Here is a 27,897-nt window from a genome sequence, read left to right as displayed (position 1 = left end):
TTGGCAGCAAATTTCAATTTAGTTTTAGTCTTAGGACTAAAATGACATTTTAGTTTTAGTCCCATTTTAGTCTTCTGCAAGTGTTTTAGTTTTAGTCGTATTTAGTCGACTAAAACTCCAGAACATTTTAGTCGACTAAAACAAATTTTAGTCATCTATAATGGAATGGGTGTAGTTCAATTGTAATTTGTAATGCATTATTTAAGCATTTCTCTACAATTTCCAAACTCATTATATACTACTGCTGGTCCTGGAGTGAAAAATCTAATATCTTATTATTTATGCTTTGAGCATGCACTAGTGTTAATTTTTGGCAGCAAATTTCGATTTAGTTTTAGTTTTAGTTCTAGTCTTTTGACTAAAATGCCATTTTAGTTTTAGTCATATTTTAGTCATCTGAATTGTTTTAGTCGTATTTTAGGCGACTAAAATTGTGTTAATTTAGTCGACGAAAACGTTTTCGTCGACAAAATTAACACTGGTTTATAGAATAAGGGAGGGTATAACCTATGTCAGATCTTTTTTTTTTTTTTTCACCATCTGTGTCCCATTGGGGAGATTTCCCTTCTCACCCTGTCCCATTGCCAATCAGGAAGTGAGGGGAAATCCCTGCAAATTAAGGGAATTCCCCAGAACTGGTGTCCCCATTGGAAGATTTCCCCTCTATTACTTTTCTGGGGACACCTCAAAATGTGGGTTTTACTTTCAATGAGAACGGTAAACAGGAGAAATAGGATGAATCTCCCTAACGGGGACACAGACAGCAATAGAAACTGACAGGGGAGCTAACCCCTCTCTACTCCATCCAAAATAAATAGTTTTGCCTTTAGTTATACTTTTCTTTTTAAACTCTTTATTGACCAGGATGTCTGACAATATTACAATAATCACTACTAATAATAATTCCAATAATCACTACTAATAATAATTCCAATAATCAGTAATAATAATAATTCCAATAATCACTACTAATAATAATTCCAATAATCACTACTAATAATAATTCCAATAATCACTAATAATAATAATTCCAATAATCACTACTAATAATAATTCCAATAATCAGTAATAATAATAATTCCAATCACTACTAATAATAATTCCAATAATCAGTAATAATAATAATTCCAATAATCACTACTAATAATAATTCCAATAATCACTACTAATAATAATTCCAATAATCACTAATAATAATAATTCCAATAATCACTACTAATAATAATTCCAATAATCACTAATAATAATAATTCCAATAATCACTACTAATAATAATTCCAATAATCAGTAATAATAATAATTCCAATCACTACTAATAATAATTCCAATAATCAGTAATAATAATAATTCCAATAATCACTACTAATAATAATTCCAATAATCACTACTAATAATATTTCCAATAATCGCAGCGCTCAGCGGGGTGACTTGAATTTCCATTCACATACATGAAGACTCGTATATAAGAGTGTAATATAAAGTGACATTCATCATCAAACTGCCAGTATTTCCTTCATTTCTCAGTAAATACCAGGCAGTAGGTAAAAGAATACACCCAGAAGGGGAAGTTCTGCTTTTTCTCCCCCGCTGCTCTTGCACAATTGCCACTTTTGAGGAGCGGGGGAGGGGGAGGGGCAGGTACCTGCTCCCATTTCCAATCCCTCGACACCGGAAGTTCTCCTTCTTCATCCCTCCCCCTGCAGTATTTTGGGACACTGAACAGTCCCAGAAGACTGAATCCCCAATCCCCCCATTGAGGATGCACGGCTCAGGCATGCGCAGTGGACACCTGGCAGTGAAGCTGTCACACCCGGGTGCTCATAGTGAAGATGGCGGCGCCGATGACGGAGGATGAAGACGGCTGGGGTGAGCGCACCGCTGGATCGTGGGAAAGGTGAGTGGCTTTAAAAGTCAGCAGCTACACTTTTTGTATGGGGGGTGGAGGACACTACAGTGGGGGGTTGATGTGAAGGGGGGGGGGATGTGAAGGGGGCATGCTGTCTCTTTATTGGGAGCTTGGTGGGTGTTTTTCTTTCTTTGCCATCCTTCATGTTGTCCAGGTAGATCTCCGCCTCCATGAAAGGTTGCCTCCCCCTGCTTTCATACATCAAAAGTCAGAAACCATTATACTGCCCCCTTCAGGAGGCTGTGACACTGGCAGAAGAATTCTTCATTATTGAACTCCTGTGTCCCCTCAATAGATCTGATTTTTGCCTCTTTATGAATTGATCTGGGGGGGAGGGGGGGGGGGGTTTGCATTTCTTTGCCATGCTCTATGTTGTCTGGTTGCATTGACCTCCTATAGACTGTGGTTAGTTCACCTCTATGATGGTATACGGTGCTCCTCTCTTCTCCCCGCAGGCGTGTTCCTTCTTCAACTCCAACGCAGTTCCCCTGAAAGTGACCATGGTGAGCGCCGATCCGCTGGGGGAGGAAATAAACTCCATGTTTAAGGTGCGGAGTCTGATGGCAGTATTAGTGGCGGCCATAGATGAGGGATTTCCTGTAGCTGAGTCCCCTCTTTGTCTTGTAGGTGGGAGAAGATCTGCGGCAGGACATGCTGGCTCTGCAAATGATAAAGATTATGGACAAGCTGTGGTTACAGGAAGGTCTGGACATGCGGATGGTCCTCTTTAAATGTCTTTCCACTGGCAAAGACAGAGGTGGGTTTTCCTGAATGCCGTGTGACCCTCTGTAGGGACCTTCTGTAGGGACCCTCTGTAGGGACCTTCTGTAGGGACCTTCTGTAGGGACCCTCTGTAGGGACCTTCTGTAGGGACTAGAACAGGAATGGAGAGTAGAGTTCCTTAAAGGGGAACTCCGTATTCAACTGCATTTTAAAGTAATGCAATAGCCAGACGCCCAGTGAGGGATCCAAACATATGTATGAGGAACGCGTTTCAGATATGGATAACAGGAAGTGTAGCTCACATCAGTGCCCCGGTGTCACCAGGAAAGGAGTGAAGGCTCCTCATTGGTTTGTACCCCTATAGCCTGCATTGGAGTGCTGGCCTGTTCTTCTGCGGGAGGTTTGATGGCGCCATAGTGGACTGTTCACCCGTCTTATCTACACGGCTGTATAAATGTGAGTACAGGATGGTTACACAGGGTAAGAAACAATACAATACAAACAAAAAAGAGGTTGGGGGAGCACACCCTGAACATGCATTTCTAAAGCTGGTGCAGCTATAGACCAAGCGACATGCATATTTACAAAAAAGCGCACACATGCAAAAGAAATGACTATAAAATATAAGGCAATCAATGAATGAATAAAAATGGGGGTTTGGTCCCACCATATGGCCATATCGTGCTCAAGCCCACCACTGCGTCAAAGTACCCCATTATCAGTGGGTCCTACACTATCCATGTAAAAAAGGATGAATCCAACTTCTCAAACCCCTGGAGATACTTACTCCTAACTGGGGGAGAAACAATACAAGCCCATCTAAATACAGTATTCTACATCTACCAATAGGGAGTCAGACAGCAAGAGAGATGATCCGGAGTTCCACTTTAATGTACAGGTCACATTATAGAAGAATTTTAGGCATTGCCAGAGCGGATTTTATCTGATTATCTCCCCTTCTGTATCTGTCATGTCTGTATAAAGAGGAGTCAATAGAAATATTTATCTGCCACCCCCATTACCCAGCATTCCTTGATATTGGGGTAGGGGGGTATTGGAGGTGTCCTCAGTGTGTGCAATGTGTCTTCCGGTCCTGAGAGGAGGAGCTTAAAGGGTTTGTTGATATGACTGAGCGCCTCCCACTTGGTTGCAGGTCTGGTGGAGCTGGTGCTCTCCTCTGATACCCTGAGGAAGATCCAGGTTGAATATGGATTGACTGGATCCTTCAAGGACAAACCGCTGGCAGAGTGGCTGCGAAAGTATAACCCGTCCGAGGAGGAATATGAGAAGGTAATGTGGATATGATGTGTGAAGTCCACCAGGTAATATAACACAGAAGTCTGAGAGATGGGGGTACTCACATTTGTACACAGACACTGGAATTTAGGGGAGATGGTGGTCCTCACATTGGGGGTACATAGACACTGGTGTGTGTGAGAGATGGTGGTCCTCACATTGGGGGTACATAGACATTGGTGTGTGTGAGAGATGGTGGTCCTCACATTGGGGTACATAGACACTGGAGTGTGTGAGATGGTGGTCCTCACATTGGGGTACATAGACACTGGAGTGTGTGAGATGGTGGTCCTCACATTGGGGTACATAGACACTGGAGTGTGTGAGATGGTGGTCCTCACATTGGGGGTACATAGACATTGGTGTGTGTGAGAGATGGTGGTCCTCACATTGGGGGTACATAGACATTGGTGTGTGTGAGAGATGGTGGTCCTCACATTGGGGGTACATAGACACTGGTGTGTGTGAGAGATGGTGGTCCTCACATTGGGGGTACATAGACACTGGTGTGTGTGAGAGATGGTGGTCCTCACATTGGGGTACATAGACACTGGAGTGTGTGAGATGGTGGTCCTCACATTGGGGTACATAGACACTGGAGTGTGTGAGATGGTGGTCCTCACATTGGGGTACATAGACATTGGTGTGTGTGAGAGATGGTGGTCCTCACATTGGGGTACATAGACACTGGAGTGTGTGAGATGGGGGTTCTCACATTGGGGTACATAGACACTGGAGTGTGTGAGATGGTGGTCCTCACATTGGGATTGCATAGACACTGAAGTGTTGGTGAGATGGGGGTTCACACATTTCGGGTACATGGACGATGGAGTGTGGGGGTGATGGGGGTCCTCACATTGGGGGTACATAGACACTAGGGTGTGGGGGTGATGGGGGTCCTCACATTGGGGGTACATAGACACTAGGGTGTGGGGTAGATGGAGGTTTCCACATTGGGGGAACTCCAAGGTTGATTAGATGGAGATCTCTCCATTGAGTGATTACCTCCCTTTTTCTAACAGACCGGTTCTCTTTATATTTAGGCATCAGAAAACTTCATCTACTCCTGTGCTGGATGCTGTGTGGCCACCTATGTGCTGGGCATCTGCGATCGCCATAACGATAACATCATGCTGCGGAGCACCGGTCACATGTTTCACATCGACTTTGGGAAGTTCCTCGGACACGCCCAGATGTTTGGAAGCTTCAAAAGGTAAATCACAGAGATGATCCATTCATCATTGGATCGCAGAGATGATCCATTCATCATTGGATCGCAGAGATGATCCATTCATCATTGGATCGCAGAGATGATCCATTCATCATTGGATGGTAGAGATGATCCATTCATCATTTATTATGTGTTGACCACTTTTTCTGACCTGGATGTTTTGTAACCGGAGTCATTCTGCTTTTTTTTTGGTCCCTGTTTGGTGGTAGGGGGGGGGGGGGGGTGGGGGGGACACGCACTGCTTTATTAGGTGAGCACTGTCCAATGACAATGATCATCTCCTAGAGGTCTGGGTTAGATGATAGTAGTGGGGGAACAGTCAGTATTGTAGTTTCCTGTATTTGTAGTATTAGTGAGCAGTAAGATGTTCTGCAGCAGCACCATGAATTATGCTGACCAATACAGGAGGATATGGATCCTAAAGCTGAACTCTGGGCAGAAATTTTACCCCTCTTTAGGAATGACATTGCTCACCCTCAACAAATATGGTCATCATTATTATTCTGATGCTGCTATCGCTATGAGGAACCAGCATAACGAAGGCCGGGTGTCCCCTATTTACTCCAATGGACGCTGTGCCCGCTCCTGCCCCGGGTCACTCGTATTGTAACCTCCCCACTGTAGTTCCATATCACCAGTGGTGACATAATGACATCCCGCTGGCTGTAGTGGGAGGTCTCTGACATCTGACCCCCAGTCTGTCCTGTGACATGGGCGTATTCAAAAATTGTCAACGAACCCGCCCACATTTATGCCCATTGATGGCTATGGCTACCATTCGCCTGTGCATGATGGGAATTGTAGTTATTCCATTGACCTTTCACAGTGACAGGAAGAGACCTCAGAGATTCTCCAGCACCTCCCCCCGTGGCCCCGGCATAGCTGCAGTTCTAATGCACAGAGATGACTCCACCAACTGTTAGAAGATATTTACTAAGAAACTCTGAAAGAATAAAGTGTTAATGTGTGCATTAGATTTGGATAGGAAGTTTGGGTCTGAACAAGTAACCTGCCTGGAGTTCCGCTTTAAATTTAGTCATGTGACTGCCATTTTTAAATCTCATTGGTCTGAAAACAGCGGTCACTTCTTGGAAAGAGGGATGGCGCAGGGAGGTGTTGTATGAAGGGGGGGGAGGTGATGGTGCAGGGAGGTGTTGTATGAAGGGGGGGGGGAGGTGATGGTGCAGGGAGGTGTTGTATGAAGGGGGGGTGATGGTGCAGGGAGGTGTTGTATGAAGAGGGGGGGGGGGTGATGGTGCAGGGAGGTGTTGTATGAAGAGGGGGGGGGGGTGATGGTGCAGGGAGGTGTTGTATGAAGGGGGGGGGAGGTGATGGCGCAGGGAGGTGTTGTATGAAGGGGGGGTGATGGTGCAGGGAGGTGTTGTATGAAGGGGGGGGGGGAGGTGATGGTGCAGGGAGGTGATGTATGAAGGGGGGGGGGGGGGTGATGGTGCAGGGAGGTGTTGTATGAAGAGGGGGGGGTGATGGTACAGGGAGGTGTTGTATGAAGGGGGGGGGGGTGATGGTGCAGGGAGGTGTTGCATGAAGGGGGGATGATGGTGCAGGAGGTGTTGTATAAAGAGGGAGGGGGTGATGGTGCAGGGAGGTGTTGTATGAAGGGGGGGTGATGGTGCAGGGAGGTGTTGTATGAAGAGGGGGGGGTGATGGTGCAGGGAGGTGTTGTATGACGGGGGGGGGAGGTGATGGCGCAGGGAGGTGTTGTATGAAGGGGGGGTGATGGTGCAGGGAGGTGATGTATGAAGGGGGGGTGATGGTGCAGGTAGGTGTTGTATGAAGGGGGGGGTGATGGTGCAGGGAGGTGTTGTATGAAGGGGGGGTGATGGTGCAGGTAGGTGTTGTATGAAGGGGGGGGTGATGGTGCAGGGAGGTGTTGTATGACGGGGGGGGAGGTGATGGCGCAGGGAGGTGTTGTATGAAGGGGGGGTGATGGTGCAGGGAGGTGATGTATGAAGGGGGGGGGTGATGGTGCGGAGGGGTGATGGTGCAGGGAGGTGTTGTATGAAGGGGGGGGTGATGGTGCAGGGAGGTGTTGTATGAAGGGGGGGGGGGGGTGATGGTGCAGGGAGGTGTTGTATGAAGGGGGGGGGGTGATGGTGCAGGGAGGTGTTGTATGAAGGGGGGGGGGGGTGATGGTGCAGGGAGGTGTTGTATGAAGGGGGGGGAGGTGATGGCGCAGGGAGGTGTTGTATGAAGGGGGGGGTGATGGTGCAGGGAGGTGTTGTATGAAGGGGGGGGGGTGATGGTGCAGGGAGGTGTTGTATGAAGGGGGGGTGATGGTGCAGGGAGGTGATGTATGAAGGGGGGGGGTGATGGTGCAGGGAGGTGTTGTATGAAGGGGGGGGGGGGGAGGTGATGGTGCAGGGAGGTGTTGTATGAAGGGGAGGTGATGGTGCAGTGAGGTGATGTATGAAGGGGGGGGGGTGATGGTGCAGGGAGGTGTTGTATGAAGGGGGGGGGAGGTGATGGTGCAGGGAGGTGTTGTATGAAGGGGGAGGTGATGTATGAAGTGGGGGTGATGGTGCAGCGAGGTGTTGTATGAAGGGGGGGGGTGATGGTGCAGGGAGGTGTTGTATGAAGGGGGGGGAGGTGATGGTGCAGGGAGGTGTTGTATGAAGGGGGGGGGTGATGGTGCAGGGAGGTGTTGTATGAAGGGGGGGGAGGTGATGGTGCAGGGAGGTGTTGTATGAAGGGGGGGAGGTGATGGTGCAGGGAGGTGTTGTATGAAGGGGGGGGAGGTGATGGTGCAGGGAGGTGTTGTATGAAGGGGGGGGAGGTGATGGTGCAGGGAGGTGTTGTATGAAGGGGGGGGAGGTGATGGTGCAGGGAGGTGTTGTATGAAGGGGGGGAGGTGATGGTGCAGGGAGGTGTTGTATGAAGGGGGGGAGGTGATGGTGCAGGGAGGTGTTGTATGAAGGGGGGGAGGTGATGGTGCAGGGAGGTGTTGTATGAAGGGGGGGAGGTGATGGTGCAGGGAGGTGTTGTATGAAGGGGGGGGTGATGGCGCAGTGAATGTACACAGTGCTAGGCGGAGAGGCGGAACTCTCATGGGAATTTTCTCCGTGTGATGTGAAGAATGCGATTTCTGCTCTGGAATTCCCCATAAATTCTGGACTTCCAGCAACAAATCCTTCTGTACTCTCATTGGTGGAAGTACTGCCAAAGCTGGGAGTATTCATAGCACCGTCCTGCTGGGGTCATTGATTGTCCCCTCATTCTCTGATATATACAGTGGGTACGAAAAGTATTCAGACCCCCTTACATTTTTCACTCTTTGTTATATTGCAGCCATTCTTCTTCCTCATGAATGTACACATAGCACCCCATACTGACAGAAACACACAGAATTGTTGACATTGTTGCAGATTTATTAAAAAAGAAAAACTGAAATATCACATGGTCCTAAGTATTCAGACCCTTTGCTCAGTATTTAGTAGAAGCCCCCTTTTGATCTAATACAGCCAGGAGTCTTTAAGGGAAAGATGCAACAAGTCTTTCACACCTGGATTTGGGGATCCTCTGCCATTCCTCCTTGCAGATCCTCTCCAGTTCTGTCAGGTTGGATGGTAAACGTTGGTGGACGGCCATTTTTAGGTCTCTCCAGAGATGCTCAATTGGGTTTAAGTCAGGGCTCTGGCTGGGCCATTCAAGAACAGTCACGGAGTTGTTGTGAAGCCACTCCTTCGTTATTTTAGCTTTGTGCTTAGGGTCATTGTCTTGTTGGAAGGTAAACCTTCGGCCCAGTCTGAGGTCCAGAGCACTCTGGAGAAGGTTTTTGTCCAGGATATCCCTGTACTTGGCCGCATTCATCTTTCCCTCGATTGCAACCAGTCGTCCTGTCCCTGCAGCTGAAAAACACCCCCACAGCATGATGCTGCCACCACCATGCTTCACTGTTGGGACTGTATTGGACAGGTGATGAGCAGTGCCTGGTTTTCTCCACACATACCGCTTAGAATTAAGGCCAAAAAGTTCTATTTTGGTCTCATCAGACCAGAGAATCTTATTTCTCACCATCTTGGAGTCCTTCAGGTGTTTTTTTAGCAAACTCCATGCGGGCTTTCATGTGTCTTACACTGAGGAGAGGCTTCCGTCGGGCCACTCTGCCATAAAGCCCCGACTGGTGGAGGGCTGCAGTGATGGTTGACTTTCTACAACTTTCTCCCATCTCCTGACTGCATCTCTGGAGCTCAGCCACAGTGATCTTTGGGTTCTTCTTTACCTCTCTCACCAAGGCTCTTCTCCCCCGATAGCTCAGTTTGGCCGGACGGCCAGCTCTAGGAAGGGTTCTGGTCGTCCCAAACGTCTTCCATTTGAGGATTATGGAGGCCACTGGGCTCTTAGGAACCTTAAGTGTAGCAGAAATCTTTTTGTAACCTTGGCCAGATCTGTGCCTTGCCACAATTCTGTCTCTGAGCTCTTCAGGCAGTTCCTTTGACCTCATGATTCTCATTTGCTCTGACATGCATTGTGATCTGGAAGGTCTTATATAGACAGGTGTGTGGCTTTCCTAATCAAGTCCAATCAGTATAACCAAACACAGCTGGACTCAAATGAAGGTGTAGAACCATCTCAAGGATGATCTGAAGAAATGGAAAGCACCTGAGTTAAATATATGAGTGTCACAGCAAAGGGTCTGAATACTTAGACCATGTGATATTTCAGTTTTTCTTTTTTAATAAATCTGCAACAATGTCAACAATTCTGTGTTTTTCTGTCAGTATGGGGTGCTATGTGTACATTCATGAGGAAGAAGAATGAACTTAAATGATTTTAGCAAATGGCTGCAATATAACAAAGAGTGAAAAATTTAAGGGGGTCTGAATACTTTCTGTACCCACTGTATATGTAATCTGAGTCTGATCACAAAGTCCTATTTCCGTTCTGATGTCCTGATACCTGTTAAACATGTTTTTGTTCTCTGTAGGGATCGCGCTCCCTTCGTCCTGACCTCGGACATGGCCTACGTCATTAACGGAGGAGAGAAACCCACCCGCCGCTTCCAGCTCTTCGTAGATCTTTGCTGCCAGGCCTATAACCTTCTCAGGAAACACACCAACCTCTTCCTGAACCTGCTGTCCCTGGTGAGGATCACATCTTACAAACCCCCCGATCTCCAAGGATCCATTCACACCACATGCAGGGAGATGCATTTTTGACTGCTTTCAAACTGCATAGACAATCCAAAATCCAGGTTATCCTATGAAGATTGTTCACACTTTTGCAGTGAAAGCTGCATTGTTCTGCACTGTAAATGCACAGAAGCATGCGATGCAGTGCACCTAAAAGCCCAAAGAAGACAGAAGTGACCTCCTAAATGTTAGCTTAGTAAAAATGCACAAATTTCACATAAAACACATCAAATGCATGCAAAACACGCAGTTCTAGTGGGAATTGGCCCTAAAGCTTTTCCTAACCACAGTTTGCAGACGTGTGTCCAGGTTTCCTGACTCTCATATCAGGACTTCACAGGTCCTAACTGTGCCGGCCCAGGTCTCATCCTGACCGCAGTATACAGATGTATATCCAGATTGCCTAACCTTTTATAATATTGGACTTTGCACTGTGCCTGCCCAGGTCTTCTCCTGACCATAGTCCATAGATGTATGCAGACCTGTGTAGTGCTTTTATACCTGTAGGACATCATGGCACTGTTCTGGCCCCGGTGTTCCGTGAGAATTACCTACCCGTGAGAAAAACCTACCCTCGTCACTTCCGGTGTACAAAAGTGTCTGTAACGCCGCGGAATTACATTAAAACAGCTCGCCAGAAATATCATGTGATCTCCACTGCTATCCCTGACACTTCCCTGGTCTTGTCTACTAAATATAAAACCGGCGGCGGCTGTATGACAACATAAATCACGGAGCCGCCAGCCGCTTTTATATTTAGTAGACAAGATCAGGGAAGTGACAGGGCAAGGAGCGGAGCTTACTCATATTGCAGTACAGCTGTTTTAATGTACCCGCCGCGATGGTAGGTTTTTTCCACGGGAGAGTCATCATTTCAGACTAGTGCGCATGCGCACTAGGGGCTGTGAGCATGCGCACTGCCAGGGTAGGTTTTTCTCACGGGGTAGGTAATTCTCACGGAACACCGGTCCTATAAATTGAAGGCCAGTAATAGACACAGAGAATGTTCTGTGTGATTCCAGGTCACATGACTCCTAAGAAGATAAAACTGCTGGTCCTGGGGGGTCACTTGTCTGTTATTGCACTTACAGAAACTGGTCATTACTACCGATTAGACCAAGGTGTCTAAAACAGTTTAATGTGAGGTCCTAAATATAAAAATTGTTCCTGGCATTCAGAAGAGGATTTGTAACAAAAACGCACAAAGACCAATAGCATGGCAGTATAGTACAAAAAATAAATATAGAAGGATGCTGATCTGTATTCAGAATACAACCGGAACAAAAACTGCATGAGAAGCACTGCAGGACAACCCTGCCTGGACGGGTGGTATGACGGGCGGTGCGATGGTTGGTATGACGGGCGGTGCGATGGTTGGTATGACGGGCGGTGCGATGGTTGGTATGACGGGCGGTGCGATGGTTGGTATGACGGGCGGTGCGATGGTTGGTATGACGGGCGGTGCGATGGGTGGTATGACGGGCGGTGCGATGGGTGGTATGACGGGCGGTGCGATGGGTGGTATGACGGGCGGTGCGATGGGTGGTATGACGGGCGGTGCGATGGGTGGTATGACGGGCGGTGAGACGGGTGGTATGACGGGCGGTGCGAAGGGCGGTATGACGGGTTGCGACGGGCGGTGCAATGGGTGGTGCCACGGGCGGTATGATGGGTGGTGCCACGGGCGGTATGATGGGTGGTGCGATGGGTGGTGCGATGGGTGGTATGACGGGCGGTGCGACGGGCGGTATGACGGGTGGTGCGATGGGTGGTATGACGGGCGGTGCGATGGGCGGTATGACGGGCGGTGCGATGGGCGGTATGACGTGTGGTGCGATGGGCGGTATGACGTGTGGTGCGATGGGCGGTATGACGGGCGGTGCGATGGGTGGTATGACGGGCGGTGCGATGGGTGGTATGACGGGCGGTATGACGGGCGGTGCGATGGGTGGTATGACGAGCGGTGCAATGGGTGGTGCCACGGGCGGTATGATGGGTGGTGCGATGGGTGGTATGACGGGCGGTGCGATGGGCGGTATGACGGGCGGTGCGATGGGCGGTATGACGGGCGGTGCGATGGGCGGTATGACGGGCGGTGCGATGGGCGGTATGACGTGTGGTGCGATGGGCGGTATGACGTGTGGTGCGATGGGCGGTATGACGGGCGGTGCGATGGGCGGTATGACGGGCGGTGCGATGGGTGGTATGACGGGCGGTGCGATGGGTGGTATGACGGGCGGTGCGACGGGCGGTATGACGGGTGGTGCGATGGGTGGTATGACGGGCGGTGCGATGGGTGGTATGACGGGCGGTGCGATGGGCGGTATGACGTGTGGTGCGATGGGCGGTATGACGTGTGGTGCGATGGGCGGTATGACGGGCGGTGCGATGGGTGGTATGACGGGCGGTGCGATGGGTGGTATGACGGGCGGTATGACGGGCGGTGCGATGGGTGGTATGACGGGCGGTGCGATGGGTGGTATGACGGGCGGTGCGATGGGTGGTATGACGGGCGGTGCGATGGGTGGTATGACGGGCGGTGCGATGGGTGGTATGACGGGCGGTGCGATGGGTGGTATGACGGGCGGTGCGATGGGTGGTATGACGGGCGGTGCGATGGGTGGTATGACGGGCGGTGCGATGGGTGGTATGACGGGCGGTGCGATGGGTGGTATGACGGGCGGTGCGATGGGCGGTATGACGTGTGGTGCGATGGGCGGTATGACGTGTGGTGCGATGGGCGGTATGACGGGCGGTGCGATGGGTGGTATGACGGGCGGTGCGATGGGTGGTATGACGGGCGGTATGACGGGCGGTGCGATGGGCGGTATGACGGGCGGTGCGATGGGTGGTATGACGGGCGGTGCGATGGGTGGTATGACGGGCGGTGCGATGGGTGGTATGACGGGCGGTGCGATGGGTGGTATGACGGGCGGTGCGATGGGTGGTATGACGGGCGGTGCAACGGGCAGTATGGCGGGCGGTGCTGTCAGCCGACTTACTCTTTCACATTCTAAGGATCGCTTTTTGAAGCTTTCTGTCTCACTGATTAGGAATATTTTGGGTTTGTTTCCATTCTGTGAATATTTTGTTAAACGTAAAGTTTTCATTAGTTTGAGCTCCCCCCATATAGAACATACTGTGTACATCACCCTTCTAAAACATTTCTAAACCCCCCCCCCTCCCCAAACATAGAACACATTGTGAATAATGAATGGAGTGAGTGGTGCAAGAAGAATGTTTGCACCGCTCTTCTAAACATTTAAAACACAGCAGATGCTGCTCCTAACTAACAAGAGATAGAAGCCCCATTGTTGGTTAGGAGGGGTCTGCTTCTCAATCTTCTGTGACTATCATCATAGAGGACAGGGGAGCTGGAGCTACGTACTGCGATCTGTCTGTGTGCACAGAATCTGCTGAATGACCAATGAAGAGAAGGTTGCAGCATAGAGAGCTCTTTATTGCTCATACAATTGCAAGCATCACTGTCTATGTTGTTGTCTGTGACCCCTTTAGGGAAAATCCCCCCTTCCTGTCCTTCCTGGAAGTCTCCCTGTCAGTGACACAGACCGTGATAAAACCCAAAGAGAGATCCCAGGCCTTCCCTTCTCCATCTCAAATTGTATAATAAATATTGCATTCTATATCTCTCTGAGATTTTATATAATCCGGTATTGTACAGAAGTGGTGATGGGGATTTCTGACTCTGTCATGTGATCAGATGTAACTGACGTGTGTGTTACTCTTCAGATGATATCCTCTGGGCTGCTGGAGCTTTCTGGGGTTCAGGATCTGAAGTATGTCCATGATGCTCTCCAACCACAAGCCTCGGACGCGGAGGCGACCATCTTCTTTACCAGGTGAGTGAAGATCCGCGGCACCGATCGCTTCCAATCAGTGATTACACTTTTTCTATTAAGGGAAATAGGAAATCCGATACGGCCGGGTTATACTGCCCACTACAGGAGAACTGGACAACGGCAAACCGAAGAATTGTAAGCCAGCCCCCTGTATGACCCCTCCTCTACCCAGCATTCCTCAGTTTTCTGCTGGTGTCCTAAGAGGATGGACATTTTTCTTTTTCCAGCCCTGCCAAGAAAGGTCAAACCAATTTTTATACTTGCCTTTCCTATTTATAGATTCTTCCTCCATTGAATTCAGTTCATTCTTCACTATATTGCTCCAGTTATCCCGATTGGCCTTTCCTAAGCCTGAATTTGGAGGCCAGATCCTGCTGGCTGAATTTGTGAGGCTCTCCTGGAATGTGACCCTCAGGCACTGGGCTCTGCATTGATGTGCTGGTAGAAATTAGCCATGAATGGCTCTCCAGGTCCAGAGCTGGGGCATGAAGTCCGTGTGTGTCCTTAGAAGACTCGATTTTTGGGTTGGGTTGGTCGGGCCGATACGCTTACATCATCCACTGAGTGAAGACTTGTGTGCATGCGTCACTGATATGGTCTGTCCCTCCTGCCCATCTAAAATCCTCTGGTCACCTATGACCATCTGACCCTCATCAGCACCAGCTGCTTTAGTTTTGGGGTACCTGAGGCCTTGCCTTATACCAGGCCTGGCTGCATTACCACTACATTGGCGCAATATGTCTGTACATACACAGCAGGGACAGTCCCTCTGCTATGGGTGACCCCAGCCCATATTTTCCTGATGGTTTTAGGGGCATCCACGCAATATCCTCTAAAAGGAGCCAGGGCCTGTAATCTGGAAATTTGTTATAGGGGCTCCTTCATCTGAGTCTGTCTTGGCTCCATCAGCCAGGGATCTCCATGTCAACTCAGGACCTATCAACCAAATGCACTCAACTTTTCCCTTTGGCCCTCCAGGGTTCCAAACTTCACCTAACACCCAGTTTTACAGGTGGACTGAAAGCATGCTGAAGGATCCTGGGCCCCTCCTGAGAATATTGGCAATATTCACCCCTATATGGCTTTAGCTGTCCCCCGCCGACTAAGTCCAAGAACCAGTGTTGCCAACCGTCAGTATATTTACTGGCAGCCAGTAAAAAGCGTGCACTTTTCTCCTTCCAGTAAATGCCAGCGACAGGAAACGGTTGCCAGTAAAAACTATGACTGTGACGCTCAGCGGCCGCCCAAGACCAGCCGAGGCCCTTCTACAGTGTTTTTGGGCATCGGGGGGGGGGGGGGGGGGGGTCTGGCAGAGGTGGTGCCTGAATGTGTCGTGTGATGTCATGGTGCAAGAGAGCAGAGCGGTCAGAGCCTCGTGCGTGGGATGGGAGCAAGTCAAGCTGGGAGAGGGACTGTCAGTGCTGTTTGGACTGCGGTGGGCTAAAGGGACCACCTGGTGTGGAGAGACACGGTCACTGTGACTCAGGAGGGGAAGTGTCGGTGAGATGTCATCTGTTCTGCTGCACACTGTTGTCTGTCACTGTGAGAGTCCATTTCATGAGTGTGCGCCCATTATAATTCCCTGCCCTCCTGAGTCCTGTCCCTGAGCTACTTACTATATCTAAAAAAAAAAAAAAAATTATATTTCTCTTACGTTCTCCGACAGTCGCCGCCTCTTCTAAGTCATCACTGTTTGGTATTGACTTCCGCTCCGCAGGAGTAGCTAGGCATAAAGACTTAGTCAAAAGAACAAAGGCATTTGCATATACACACCCATGGGGGCTGTCCCATCTGGTCAATATCCCCCTGCAGTGACCACTCCCAACTCAGTTTTAATCTGCCTAGCGTCAGGAGTAGTTAGGCTTCCCTGTGCTGGGGCTCCAGTCTCAGCCTTCCTAATCTTTTATTTGAAAGTGTCAATTCATGAAAATGTCAGTTTTCTCTTACTTTACTAGCTGTTTATTTTGTCAGCTTTAGTTTTAGTCGTTTCTTCGGATGAAGATGGATCATGCGGTGCTGGGATTCGGACTGACCGCCCTGGTTCTCCAGGGCAGAGTGTCAGATGGACCCCCAGCCCGCCATCGAGCGTTCAGCTATGGTTCGCCCTGGCACTATGAACGACCCATCCCTGCTCGCAGCAGGGATGCAGCTGTGAGGTGGCTACTTCACTGGACGCATCTGCGATTCAGCAGTGCAATGTCCCTGGCAAACGGCACTCCCTGTCAGAGAGGACAGCGGCTTTCCGTTCATAGAGGCACCCCACGCCATCTGGTACAGGTAAGTACTTCTGTGTGGGGCCTCTGTCTGGGGTGGCAGTCCTGTGTTGCTATGTGTCCCACATGTCTGTGCCTGTGTGACTCCCTGATGCGGTCCCTGCGGGGATCGCTTGTGCATGCGCTGCGGTGCTGTATGTTTTTGGGAGTCCCCTTCCCTGTGTCACTTCGGTGCTTGTTGGGGGTACAGACTGTGTGTGTGGCGGCCGCAGCGGGGTGAATCCGCGCGGTCTGCCATTTTAGGTATGGGCAGGCATGTTTGGCTTCTCTATGGGCAATCTACATGCTGTTTTTGGCACCATCCGCCGCCATTTTGCGGTAGCCGAACGATCGTTCCGACCGCATGTCCGGTGGCCATTTTGGCGGAGCCTCCCATGCAATCCTATGGGGCAGCCATTTTCCCTGGGTCATGCAGCCTATAAGTTCAGCCTACTTTAGCAGCACTTCCTTTTCCTCTGAAGCAGGACACTCGGTGGCAACACTCTGCGGGGCTCTGCAGGTTATTGCTCTCAATATCTTTCTGTATTGTCATTTCTGGCTCAGTTTTGTTCTCTCCTGTTGGGGGGTCTTTGTCACTGTAGCTGAAGCGGTGGGCTGCGCACTCCGCGGCGCTCCTAAAGGGACAGTACTATCTTATTGCACTGTTATTTTTTGTCACCTTGAGCAATGGATTCTCAGGACAGCAAATTCCCCCCAGCTCTGGTGGGGGTCCCCAGTTCTCCTGTGGCCCCTCTGAGACCTGATTTGGCCGCTGTAGTGGCGACCTTGGTGTCAAACATGGAAATGCTGATGGCTGAACGTGCTGCTAAAAAGAGGCCCAGATTGTCTCTCTCCTCTGATTCAGATGGTGATATGGCTGCTGCGAGCGTGCCCTTTTCAGGGTCTCGCTCATCCTTGGACCCGCTGGGGTCTGAGGGGGAGGCAGAGGTGGAGGGGGTTGATACCTCCTCCCCGGGGTCGCCTGAAGAGCGGGCGACCATGGATGAATTAATTGTTTCTGTTAAGGAAACACTACATTTGGAGGATGAGCCCAGTCCACCGGGCGTTGTGTCCTCATTTGGGACGCACAGGACCCGCAAGTCGGCGCAGGTTTTTCCCTGCCCACCTGAGTTTTCATTACACTGTTAATGAAATGTGGCGCACGTTAAAACGTCCATTCCTGGTACCTAGTCGGTTCAAATTGCTTTATCCTTTTGCACCGGCTACGGAATCACGATGGTGTGTGCCTCTACAGGTGGATCACACTGTAGCCGTGCTAAACAAGGCTACCTTGGTTCCTTCTGAGGATGCCCCGGTTTTCCGGGATCCTACGGACCGGCGGTTGGAGTCTCTAGCCCGCCATTCCTATACGGTGGCGGGCTCGTTGCTCAAACCCATTTTCGCATCCGTTTTGGTGGCTCAGGTGGTGGCTGATTGGACTAAGATGCTTAGGAGCAATCTCGTGTCTGATGATGTTCCGCCTGCCCGGCTGGAAATGGTGGATCAAATCCACCAGGGAATCATGTATCTGTGTGATGCGGCCTTGAATGAGGCCCCTTTAGTAGCACGCCTGTCTAGTGTCTCGGTGCTTAACCGGCAGCTGATATGGCTGAAGAGCTGGTCGGCTGACCAATCCTCGCGGAAAACAGTTGCTGATTTTCCCTATGCTGGCTCTCGCCTTTTTGGCGAGGCGTTGGATACCCTGGTAAAAGGCGGCACGGGGGGCAAGAGCACCATGCTGCCCCAGAACCCAAAGAACAAGTCCTTTCGAGGCAAGCGGGGTTCTGCGCCCAGATCCACTCAGGGGTCCTTTCGTGCCTTTCGGAACCAATCCAAGGGCAAGCCCTTCAAGGCCCAGGGCAGTCAGAAGAAGCCCTGGGCGGGTAAGCAGTCTGGCCATGCCGGCTCGGCGGGTCAATCTGCCTCTGCCTGAAGGGGCGCCCTCACCCATTTCAGGGGTGGGGGGACGTTTGCGCGGTTTCCTCTAACCTTGGCTGCTCCGGATATCGGACAGGTGGGTTCTGGAAATCGTTCGATCGGGATACAAGATCGAATTCCTTTCCCGGCCGGCGGACAGATTCTTTCCCTCAAATCTTCATTTGCCTCCGGGGCGTCTGCAGGACCTGCATCAAGCGGTGCAGGACCTTCTTGCTCAGGTGGTGATTGTCTCGGTGCCTCATCGGGACAGGTTTCGGGGGTTTTATTCAAATCTGTTCACTGTGCCCAGAAAGGAGGGCAAAGTGCGTCCTATTCTGGACCTGAAATCGCTGAACCGCTTCGTGCGTGTTCGGAAGTTTCGAATGGAGTCTCTCCGTTCGGTAGTGGCCTCCTTGAGTCCGGGAGAATTCCTGGCCTCGATAGAACTGAAAGATGCGTACCTGCACATCCCCATTTTCGAGGGTCATCAGCGGTACCTTAGTTTTGCTATTGCAGAGGACCACTACCAGTTTGTGGCGTTACCTTTCGGTCTCGCTTCGGCACCAAGGGTTTTTACCAAGGTGATGGCGCCGGTTCTGGGCCTGCTGAGGGCTCAGGGCATTGCGGTCTTGGGTTACCTGGACGATCTACTTCTGAGATCGCGTGCCAACCAGGACCTAGTGCGCGATCTGTCCACCATGGTACAGACGCTCCAGGAGTTCGGATGGACCATCAACGTTCAGAAAACTACGTTGTCTCCATCGCTTCATCTTCCCTACCTGGGAATGATTCTGGACTCTGCTCAGGCAAAGGTGTTCTTGCCGGAGGACAAGCTCCGGACTTTGTGGGGCGAGATCAGGTCCCTCAGGGACAGCCCGTCCTCGTCACTCAGGGCCTGTATGCAGGGCCTGGGGCTGATGGTTTCGGCCTTCGAGTCGATACCTGTTGCTCAGTTTCACACGCGGGCTCTCCAAGCGGAGATCCTGGACAGGTGGGACAGACTGCCTCAGTCCCTGGATCTGTGTGTCTCCTTGAGTCGTCAGACCAGATTGGCTCTTCTGTGGTGGCTCCAGTCCCCGTCGGTGGCGGAAGGCAAGTCCTTCCATCCGTTGGTGTGGACGGTGATTACCACGGATGCCAGCCTGTCGGGCTGGGGTGGAGTCCTGGGCAACCTGTCTGCCCAGGGCACTTGGTCGGAGGAGTCCTCCCTCCCGATAAATGTGCTGGAATTGCGAGCGATAAAACTGTCTCTTCCGGTGGTCGGACCATCTTCGGGGCCGTCCTGTCCGGGTACAGACGGACAATGCTACCGCGGTGGCATACATCAACCACCAAGGGGGCACCAGGAGTGCTCGGGCGGCCCGGGAGGTGACCGACATTCTGTCTTGGGCCGAGACTCCTGTCCCGGCGATCTCGGCAGTTCACATTCCGGGTGTGGAGAATTGGCAGGCCGACTATCTGAGCCGCTAGACCCTGGACCAGGGGGAATGGTCCCTGCACCCGGAGGTCTTCCAAATGCTGTGTGCGAGGTGGGGATCCCCGGACGTGGATCTGTTCGCATTCCTTGCTAAATCGAAATGTGGAAAGTTTTGTGGCAAGAGCGCGCGATCCGCTGGCGGACGCCTCGGATGCGTTGGTAGCCCCTTGGCATCAGTATCGTCTGATGTATGCCTTTCCCCCGATTCAGTTGCTATCCAGGTTCCTCCGCAGGTTAACCTCGGAACCGCACCTGGTGATTCTGGTGGCTCCGGACTGGCCGCGCTGGTCCTGGTACGCCGACGTTGTTCCCCTGGCAGTGGCGCCTCCGTAGCGTCTGCCTCTGCGGGAAGATCTCCTGTCTCAGGGTTCGATCTCCCATCCTGCTTTACAGTCGCTGGCTTTAACGGCTTGGCTGTTGAGACCCAGGTCCTGAAGGACAGGGGTCTCTCCTCTGCGGTCATCCCTACCCTTGTCAAGGCTAGGAAAACATCCTCTGGTAAAATCTATTACCGTGCCTGGAAGGCTTATTTCGCCTGGTGCGAGTCCAAGGGGTTCTCCCCTCGCTCATACTCGGTGTCGAGAGTGTTGGCCTTCCTCCAGTCTGGTGTGGACCAGCGCCTGGCGCTGGCCACGATCAAGGGCCAGGTGTCCGCACTGGCTATTCTTTTCCAACGCCCTGTGGCATCTCATTCCCTGGTTCGCACCTTCATTCAAGGTGTGCGACATTTGGCTCCTCCCAGGAAGGAGCCCTTACCTCCATGGGACTTGAACTTGGTTCTCTCCATGTTACAGCGTGCTCCCTTTGAAAACATTTGGTAAATATCAATGCCTCTGCTGTCTAAGAAGGTTGCCTTTTTGGTGGCGATCACTTCGGCTCGCAGGGTTTCAGAACTGGCAGCGTTATCTTGCGTTCTCCGTACTTGGTGATTCACCGGGATAAGGTGGTTTTGCGTCCGCATCCCTCCTTTCTTCCTAAGGTGGTCTCGGAGTTCCACATTAATGAGGACATTGTACTGCCTTCGCTTTGTACGAAGCCTAAGCATCCTAAGGAGGTTGCTCTGCATTCCTTGGATGTTGTCAGGGCGATCAGGGTTTACCTGTCGTCTACGGAATATTTTCGGAAAACGGATTCCCTCTTTGTCCTTCTTGAGGGACCTCGGAAGGGCATGGCTGCATCCGCAGCGACTATTGCCAAATGGATCAGACAGACCATTGAACAGGCTTATGCTTTGAAGGAACGGGTCCACCCTTCCCTGTTAAGGCGCACTCTACCAGATCGGTGAGTGCGTCCTGGGCCTATTGGCATCGGGCCTCGTGGCCCAGGTGTGCAAGGCTGCGACTTGGTCGTCGGTGCACACTTTTTCCAAATTCTACAAGGTAGATGTTCTGGCATCAGCTGATGCCTCCTTTGGCCGCAAGGTTCTTAGTGCGGCAGTGCCATGAAGGTCCCTGGCTGTTGGTATTTGCTTCCTGGGCTGTTGCTCCTGTTGAGCATTGTTTCTCTATCGCTCATTGACAGACGTAGTCTTCTTGATTCTCAAGAGCTGGGTTATGTTGTCTCCGCAGGAGTAGGACTAGGCAGAATGACAAAACGTTCTGGCTCCACCCTAGGGGGCAGTCCCTGAGGGTATATCCTCCCTCTCTCTGCTACAGGGAATCAGTTTTTTTCTGTCTAGTCAGGAGTAAGGACCTAAGTTCCTTGCTGGGATCTTTTGGTCCTGGCAAGACTTTTTTTTTTTTCTTTAGGAAAAAGACATTTTTTAGGTAGTTTTCTCCAGTGTTTTTTCCTGTGAGATCTTCAAGCAAAAATGCCGGACTGGGCGACACTTGTGGTCACCCCAGCCGGCCTACGAGCGCGTGCAGACCAGGCATTGCGCTTGGTCGGCCGCGACATATTCAAGTAAGTATGCGGGGCCGGGCGACGGGCTGGATGTGAGATCCAGTGGTCACCCCGGTTTCTGCCTAAAAACGCGTGCAGACCAGTGCGCTGAGTCGGCCGCGACGGAGTCCCAGTAAAGGGACTGACTTTGCGAGTTAAAAGCTCGCTTGGACGCCAGGACCAGAGAGTCGAGGCGTCCACAAACCCCCACCTCGGTGGAGAGGGTATTATGAAGAGAGGGTGCCTGTCGGTTCGGTATGGTGAGTAAAACGTTCCCTTTTTTTCCTCATTTATGAGGCAGTATATATTATGGGCCCCTCCATATATGGTCAGTATATATCTGACACTTACAAGTCCCCCTTGTAATACAGCATGTGTTTGTGGGAAGTGGACTTGGTTCAAGAGCTAACACTCTACCCAGCAGACTGTAACATTACAGCAAACATAGGAGGTATAATCCTACCTTATGTGCAGTGTATCTCTGTAGATCCATATGTCACCTCTTAGCAGAGTGCAGGTGGATGTGCTGGGAAGACGATATCGGCGGTCCGCCGCCATTTTGCCGTAGACCGAATGCATGTATGTCCTCAGGTCACGCCGGCCGCCATGTTTTTGGAGTCTTATGTCTCTTCTATGGGGGCGGCCATGTTTTGTGAGCCCAGCTTCCTCGTGGAGGGCTGGGAACGCCCGAAGGCGTACACAGGGGGGGGAGCCACGCCTTCTGCCCGGGAAAAAGCAAACAGCTCCTTCCAGTCTGTGTAAGACAGACGCTGGCTGCAGTTTGTTGGAAACTGCACTGCATCGGTTGGTGAGCCTTGGGGGTCCCTCTCTCTCTCTCTGGGATCGAGAAGCAGGTACTCTGAGGGGCGCTATTGCGCTAGGGGGAGACACACAAAAAAAAAAAAAAAAAAAAGAGTTTTTTTTTTTTGTTTATTGCTGGCAAAAAGTGTCCTGTATTAACATGGACCCTGCCACTCATGTATCTCCTCCGGATCCCCTCGAGGGGTCTGCGGGATCCTCCAGCACCCCATTGACAATTGAATCTTTGTCAGCCATTATGGAAACTTTTGTGTCCCGGGTGGAAGTGGCTTGTCAGGGACAGGGCGCAAGAAAGCGACCCCCGCCTAACCCCTTATTATCTGAAACTTCGGATTCAGACTCTGAGCCTATTTCTGCAGTTGCAGGTACTTCATCTGGTATTGGTGTCTCGGGTCCTGTCTCTTCAGACAGTGAGGAGGATGTTTCGGCATCTGCCATAGCCCGAGAGGAAGCGTTGGTAAACGCACTCATTGTATCTGTTCAAGAGACTTTAAGGTTACAGGGTATTCCATCAGAAATAGCTGAAACTGAGATCCCTTTTGGGACTAAAAAGCGCATCAAAGTGGCAAAGGTTTTTCCATTGCCCAAATGTTTTGGCAATCCAATCGATGAAGAATGGCGTCTGCCAAAACGCACTTTTAATATTTCCAAACGCATTGACAGGCGTTATCCGTTTGAGGAAACCCTTATTAAGAAATGGACAGAACCACCTGTGGTGGATTCACCAATTGCTAGATTGAATAAAGCCACGGTTATTCCTTTAGAAGACGCTCCGTCTTTTAAAGATCCAGTGGATCGCAAGATAGAAGCTATGTCTCGCACCATGTTTTCCTTGATTGGATCAGCTTTCAGGCCAATAATTGCTATTGGTCTGGTTTCGCAGGCTGTAACTGAATGGACCAAGTGGTTACGCCGGGACTTAGAAGAAGTCCCTCAGGCGGTATCAGATTTGTTGGAACAAATGATACAGGGGTTACAGTTTGTATGTGATGCGGCGTTAGACGCCACTCCATTAATGGCGCGAGCATCAGTCTCAGCAGTGGTTCTCAGGCGTACACTGTGGCTAAAAGGTTGGATAGCCGACCAAGGTTCCAAAAAAGCATTGGCTAATATCCCCTTTTCAGGAGAACGTCTATTTGGAGCCAACTTAGATGAGATCATTAAGGATCTCACCGGTGGAAAAAGCACCTTTTTACCGCAAAATTTTAAAGGTAGAGGAACTCGTCAAAGACGAGGGCCTTCTTTTTCTGCTCACAAGAGGTTTTTTCGTCCAGCGGGTGAAAAAACTAAGTCCTCCAAGGTTCCTACAGGAGGCGTCAGGGGTCGTTGGTCGGGCAAGCAAAAGCCCGCCCCCTCCAGACCTGAAGATAAACCATCCAAAGCCTGAAGGTGCGCCCCCACCCATAACTGGGGTGGGGGGACGTCTTCGCCGGTTCCCGGATCCATGGCTTTCCAGAATCCCGGACAAATGGGTTTGCGAAGTCATAAAGTCAGGGTACAAGATCGAGTTTCGATCTCTCCCACCGGCGCGATTCTTCCCTTCCAATATCCGACTATCTCCGGATCGTCTAGAAGATCTGCGGAGAGCAGTCACAGATCTACTACAACAAGGAGTGGTAGTCCACGTTCCTTGGACAGAACGGTTTCAAGGGTTTTATTCAAACCTGTTTACAATACCCAGGAAAGAGGGCAAAGTGCGTCCAATTCTGGACTTAAGAGCACTCAATTCTTTTGTCAACATAAGAAGATTCAGAATGGAGTCCATTCGCACGGTAGCAGCCTTCCTGCATCCAGGGGATGTCCTAGCGTCCATAGACATCAAGGACGCCTATCTTCACATTCCCATTTTCGCAGGACATCAGCGTTTTTCTACGCTTTTCCGTAGAGGAGAACCACTATCAGTTTGTGGCGTTACCTTTCGGTCTCGCCACGGCTCCGCGGGTCTTCACAAAAGTGTTGGCCCCAATGTTGGCACTTCTGCGCCAAAGAGGTATATCGATTCTAGGTTACCTAGACGATCTTCTGCTTCATGCAGAGTCTCCTCAGACCTTGCTACAAAACATAGAAATTACTATGATTTCTTTACAGGAATTCGGGTGGCTGGTGAACCAGCAAAAGTCTTTTCTGGTTCCCACCCAGAGGCTCGAATATCTGGGTCTAATTCTAGACACAGTCAGGACAAGAGTGTTTCTTCCGGTAGGGAAACTTCGAAAGATTCAATCAGCAGTCCAGTTGTTACTGTCCAACAACTGGTCTTCCCTTCGGACTTGCATGAGGGTTCTGGGGTTGATGGTGGCTTCCTTCGAAGCAGTCCCATTTGCCCAGTCCCATACCCGAATTCTTCAGCTAGAGATTCTCCTCAGATGGAATCGGAATCCGGAATCCCTGGACAATCAGATACGATTGAGCAAACAGACCAGAGAGTCTCTGGTTTGGTGGCTTCGGTCTCCAATGCTCAGCCAGGGAAAGTCATTTCTGCCAATATATTGGACGATAGTGACCACGGATGCCAGTCTATCCGGATGGGGAGGAATTCTCGGTCAATTATCTGCCCAGGGACTTTGGTCCCCGGAAGAATCCAGATTACCGATAAATGTATTGGAACTGAGAGCGATCAGACTTTGTCTGATTCACTGGACCGAGCAGCTCCAGGGCAGCCCGGTTCGGATCCAGTCGGACAATGCCACGGCCGTGGCTTATGTCAATCACCAGGGGGGCACCAAGAGTGTCCGAGCGGCCAAGGAAGTGGCTTGCATTCTTCGCTGGGCGGAACGATTTGTTCCAGCAATCTCTGCGGTGTTCATTCCGGGGGTGGAGAATTGGCAGGCAGATTATCTCAGCCGTCAGACCCTGGATCAGGGGGAATGGTCCCTCCATCCAGACGTTTTCCACCAGTTGTGCCTACGGTGGGGCACCCCGGATGTGGATCTGTTGGCATCACGATTCAACAGGAAAGTTCAGAGATTCGTGGCTCGCTCCCGCGATCCTCTAGCAGAAACCGCAGACGCACTGATCGCCCCGTGGGGGCAATACCAGCTAATATATGCCTTCCCTCCTCTCGCGTTACTGCCAAGACTTCTTCGCAGGGTAGAGGAGGAAGGAATCCCAGTAATCCTGGTAGCTCCGGACTGGCCTCGTCGAGCTTGGTACGCCGACATGGTCAGACTGGTGGCGGACGTCCCGTGGAGACTTCCTCTCAGAGAGGATCTACTGTCTCAGGGACCGATCTTCCATCCTGCTTTACGATCGCTGGCTTTAACGGCCTGGCTATTGAGACCCAGGTGCTGAAGGACAAAGGTTTGTCAGCTTCAGTTATTCCTACTCTAGTTGAAGCAAGGAAAGCGACTTCCAGAAAGATTTATCATCGCACATGGAAGTCCTACATTGCATGGTGTGAACCTTTGGGGTTCCGTCCTCGGTCTTATTCGATTAGTCGAATATTGGCTTTTCTGCAACAAGGGGTTGAGCAGAAACTGGCCTTGAGTACTATCAAGGGTCAGGTCTCAGCGTTAGCCATCTTCTTTCAGAAGCCTTTGGCTACTCATTCCTTGGTGCGGAATTTCATCCAGGGGGTGCGGCATCTGGCTCCGCCAGTGCACGCGCCGTTACCCCCCTGGGATCTTAATTTAGTGTTGTCGGTTCTTCAGAAACCTCCCTTTGAAGATATTAGGGAGATTCCTCTACCCACGTTGTCCCAGAAGGTGGCCTTCTTGGTGGCTATTACTTCTGCACGCAGGGTGTCAGAACTGGCCGCATTATCTTGTCGTTCACCATATCTGGTGGTTCATAGAGATAAGGTGGTTCTTCGTCCGAATCCATCCTTCCTACCAAAAGTAGTTTCAGAATTTCATCTGAATGAAGAAATTGTATTACCTTCCCTGTGTCCTAAGCCCAGTCATCCTCGGGAATTTGCTTTGCACTCCTTGGATGTGGTCCGGGCGATCAGGGTATATTTGAAAACGACAGACTCGTTTCGCAAGACGGATTCACTTTTTGTGATCCCAGATGGACCCAAAAAGGGGTTGCCTGCATCTGCCGCGACCATTTCCAGATGGATCAGACAGACGGTAGTGCAGGCTTATTCTATTAAGGGTCGGGAGCCCCCGTTCCCTGTTAAGGCGCACTCCACTCGGGCACTTAGTGCGTCATGGGCCTTTCGCCATCAGGCGTCAGTGGTCCAGGTGTGCAAGGCGGCTACCTGGTCGTCGGTGCATACCTTCTCAAAACATTATAAAGTTGATGTAATGGCATCGTCTGATGCCTCATTTGGCCGCAAGGTTTTGCAGGCCGCAATTTGAGGAGACCAGTGGTCTACCTCGAGGGTTTTTTTCCGTTGGAAATTTTTTTCTTTAGTCTCATTCTTTGTTTATAATGAGCCTTTAAAACTTCTAGTTTGGCACCGGTTGGGCCTTCTAGATTGGATTTGATTTTGTCAATCCCACCCCTCATTTGTGGCACTGCTTCTGGATGTCCCAGCTCTTGAGAATCAAGAAGACTACGTCTGTCAATGAGCGATAGAGAAAAATGGATTTTTGTAAGAACTTACCGTAAAATCCTTTTCTCTTAAGCTCATTGACAGACGTAGTACCCGCCCCTCTATCATTGAGTTGGGTTGGGTTAATTTCTCTGTACTGCTTTAAACAGAACTGATTCCCTGTAGCAGAGAGAGGGAGGATATACCCTCAGGGACTGCCCCCTAGGGTGGAGCCAGAACGTTTTGTCATTCTGCCTAGTCCTACTCCTGCGGAGACAACATAACCCAGCTCTTGAGAATCAAGAAGACTACGTCTGTCAATGAGCTTAAGAGAAAAGGATTTTACGGTAAGTTCTTACAAAAATCCATTTTTTTCTGTTGCCCAGAGGTTCTCTTACTGTGCATGTAAGGTTCCTTTCTCTGATGTGGGTACTGCGTTGCCTTTTCTACGGTTGCGTCTCCCACCCCTCATGTCTATACTGCTTTGGGACATCCCAACAGTGATGACTTAGAGGAGGCGGCGACTGCCGGAGGACGTAAGAGAAAACGTAATTTTTGTAAAATCTTACCTGTAAAATTCCTTTCTCTGAGTCCTCCGACAGTCGCCGCCCCCGCCCCTCTTTTGGGGTTCTTATTACCTACTGCTATGCTACCAAACTGAGTTGGGAGTGGTCACTGCAGGGGGGTATTGACCAGATGGGACAGCCCCCATGGGTGTGTATATGCAAATGCCTTTGTTCTTTTGACTAAGTCTTTATGCCTAGCTACTCCTGCGGAGCGGAAGTCAATACCCAACAGTGATGACTTAGAGGAGGCAGCGACTGTCGGAGGACTCAGAGAAACAAATTTTACAGGTAAGATTTTACAAAAATTCCGTTTTATATGTGTGTGTTTTTGCCCTAATATCTATC

General features: G+C 50.5%; 1 protein-coding gene across 1 annotated transcript in view; it reads left to right on the top strand.

Annotated features, from left to right (window-relative positions):
• Nucleotides 1–2,328: 2,328 nt before the first annotated feature.
• Nucleotides 2,329–27,897, top strand: part of PIK3C2A (phosphatidylinositol-4-phosphate 3-kinase catalytic subunit type 2 alpha) — a gene marked incomplete at its 5' end in the record, with an annotated part of 39,256 nt that continues 13,687 nt past the window's right edge. The window contains 6 exons of the mRNA XM_082270511.1: nt 2,329–2,454; nt 2,534–2,663; nt 3,783–3,919; nt 4,969–5,138; nt 10,102–10,258; nt 14,057–14,166. Coding sequence (XP_082126637.1) covers nt 2,329–2,454; nt 2,534–2,663; nt 3,783–3,919; nt 4,969–5,138; nt 10,102–10,258; nt 14,057–14,166 — 830 coding nt within the window. The remainder of the gene's footprint in view (nt 2,455–2,533; nt 2,664–3,782; nt 3,920–4,968; nt 5,139–10,101; nt 10,259–14,056; nt 14,167–27,897) is intronic.

The sequence above is a fragment of the Pelophylax lessonae genome, assembly GCF_965119305.1.
Source record: "Pelophylax lessonae genome assembly, chromosome: 10".
NCBI lineage: Eukaryota > Metazoa > Chordata > Amphibia > Anura > Ranidae > Pelophylax > Pelophylax lessonae.
Note: the sequence above shows the minus strand (reverse complement) of the source record. Positions and strands in the feature narration are given on the sequence as shown.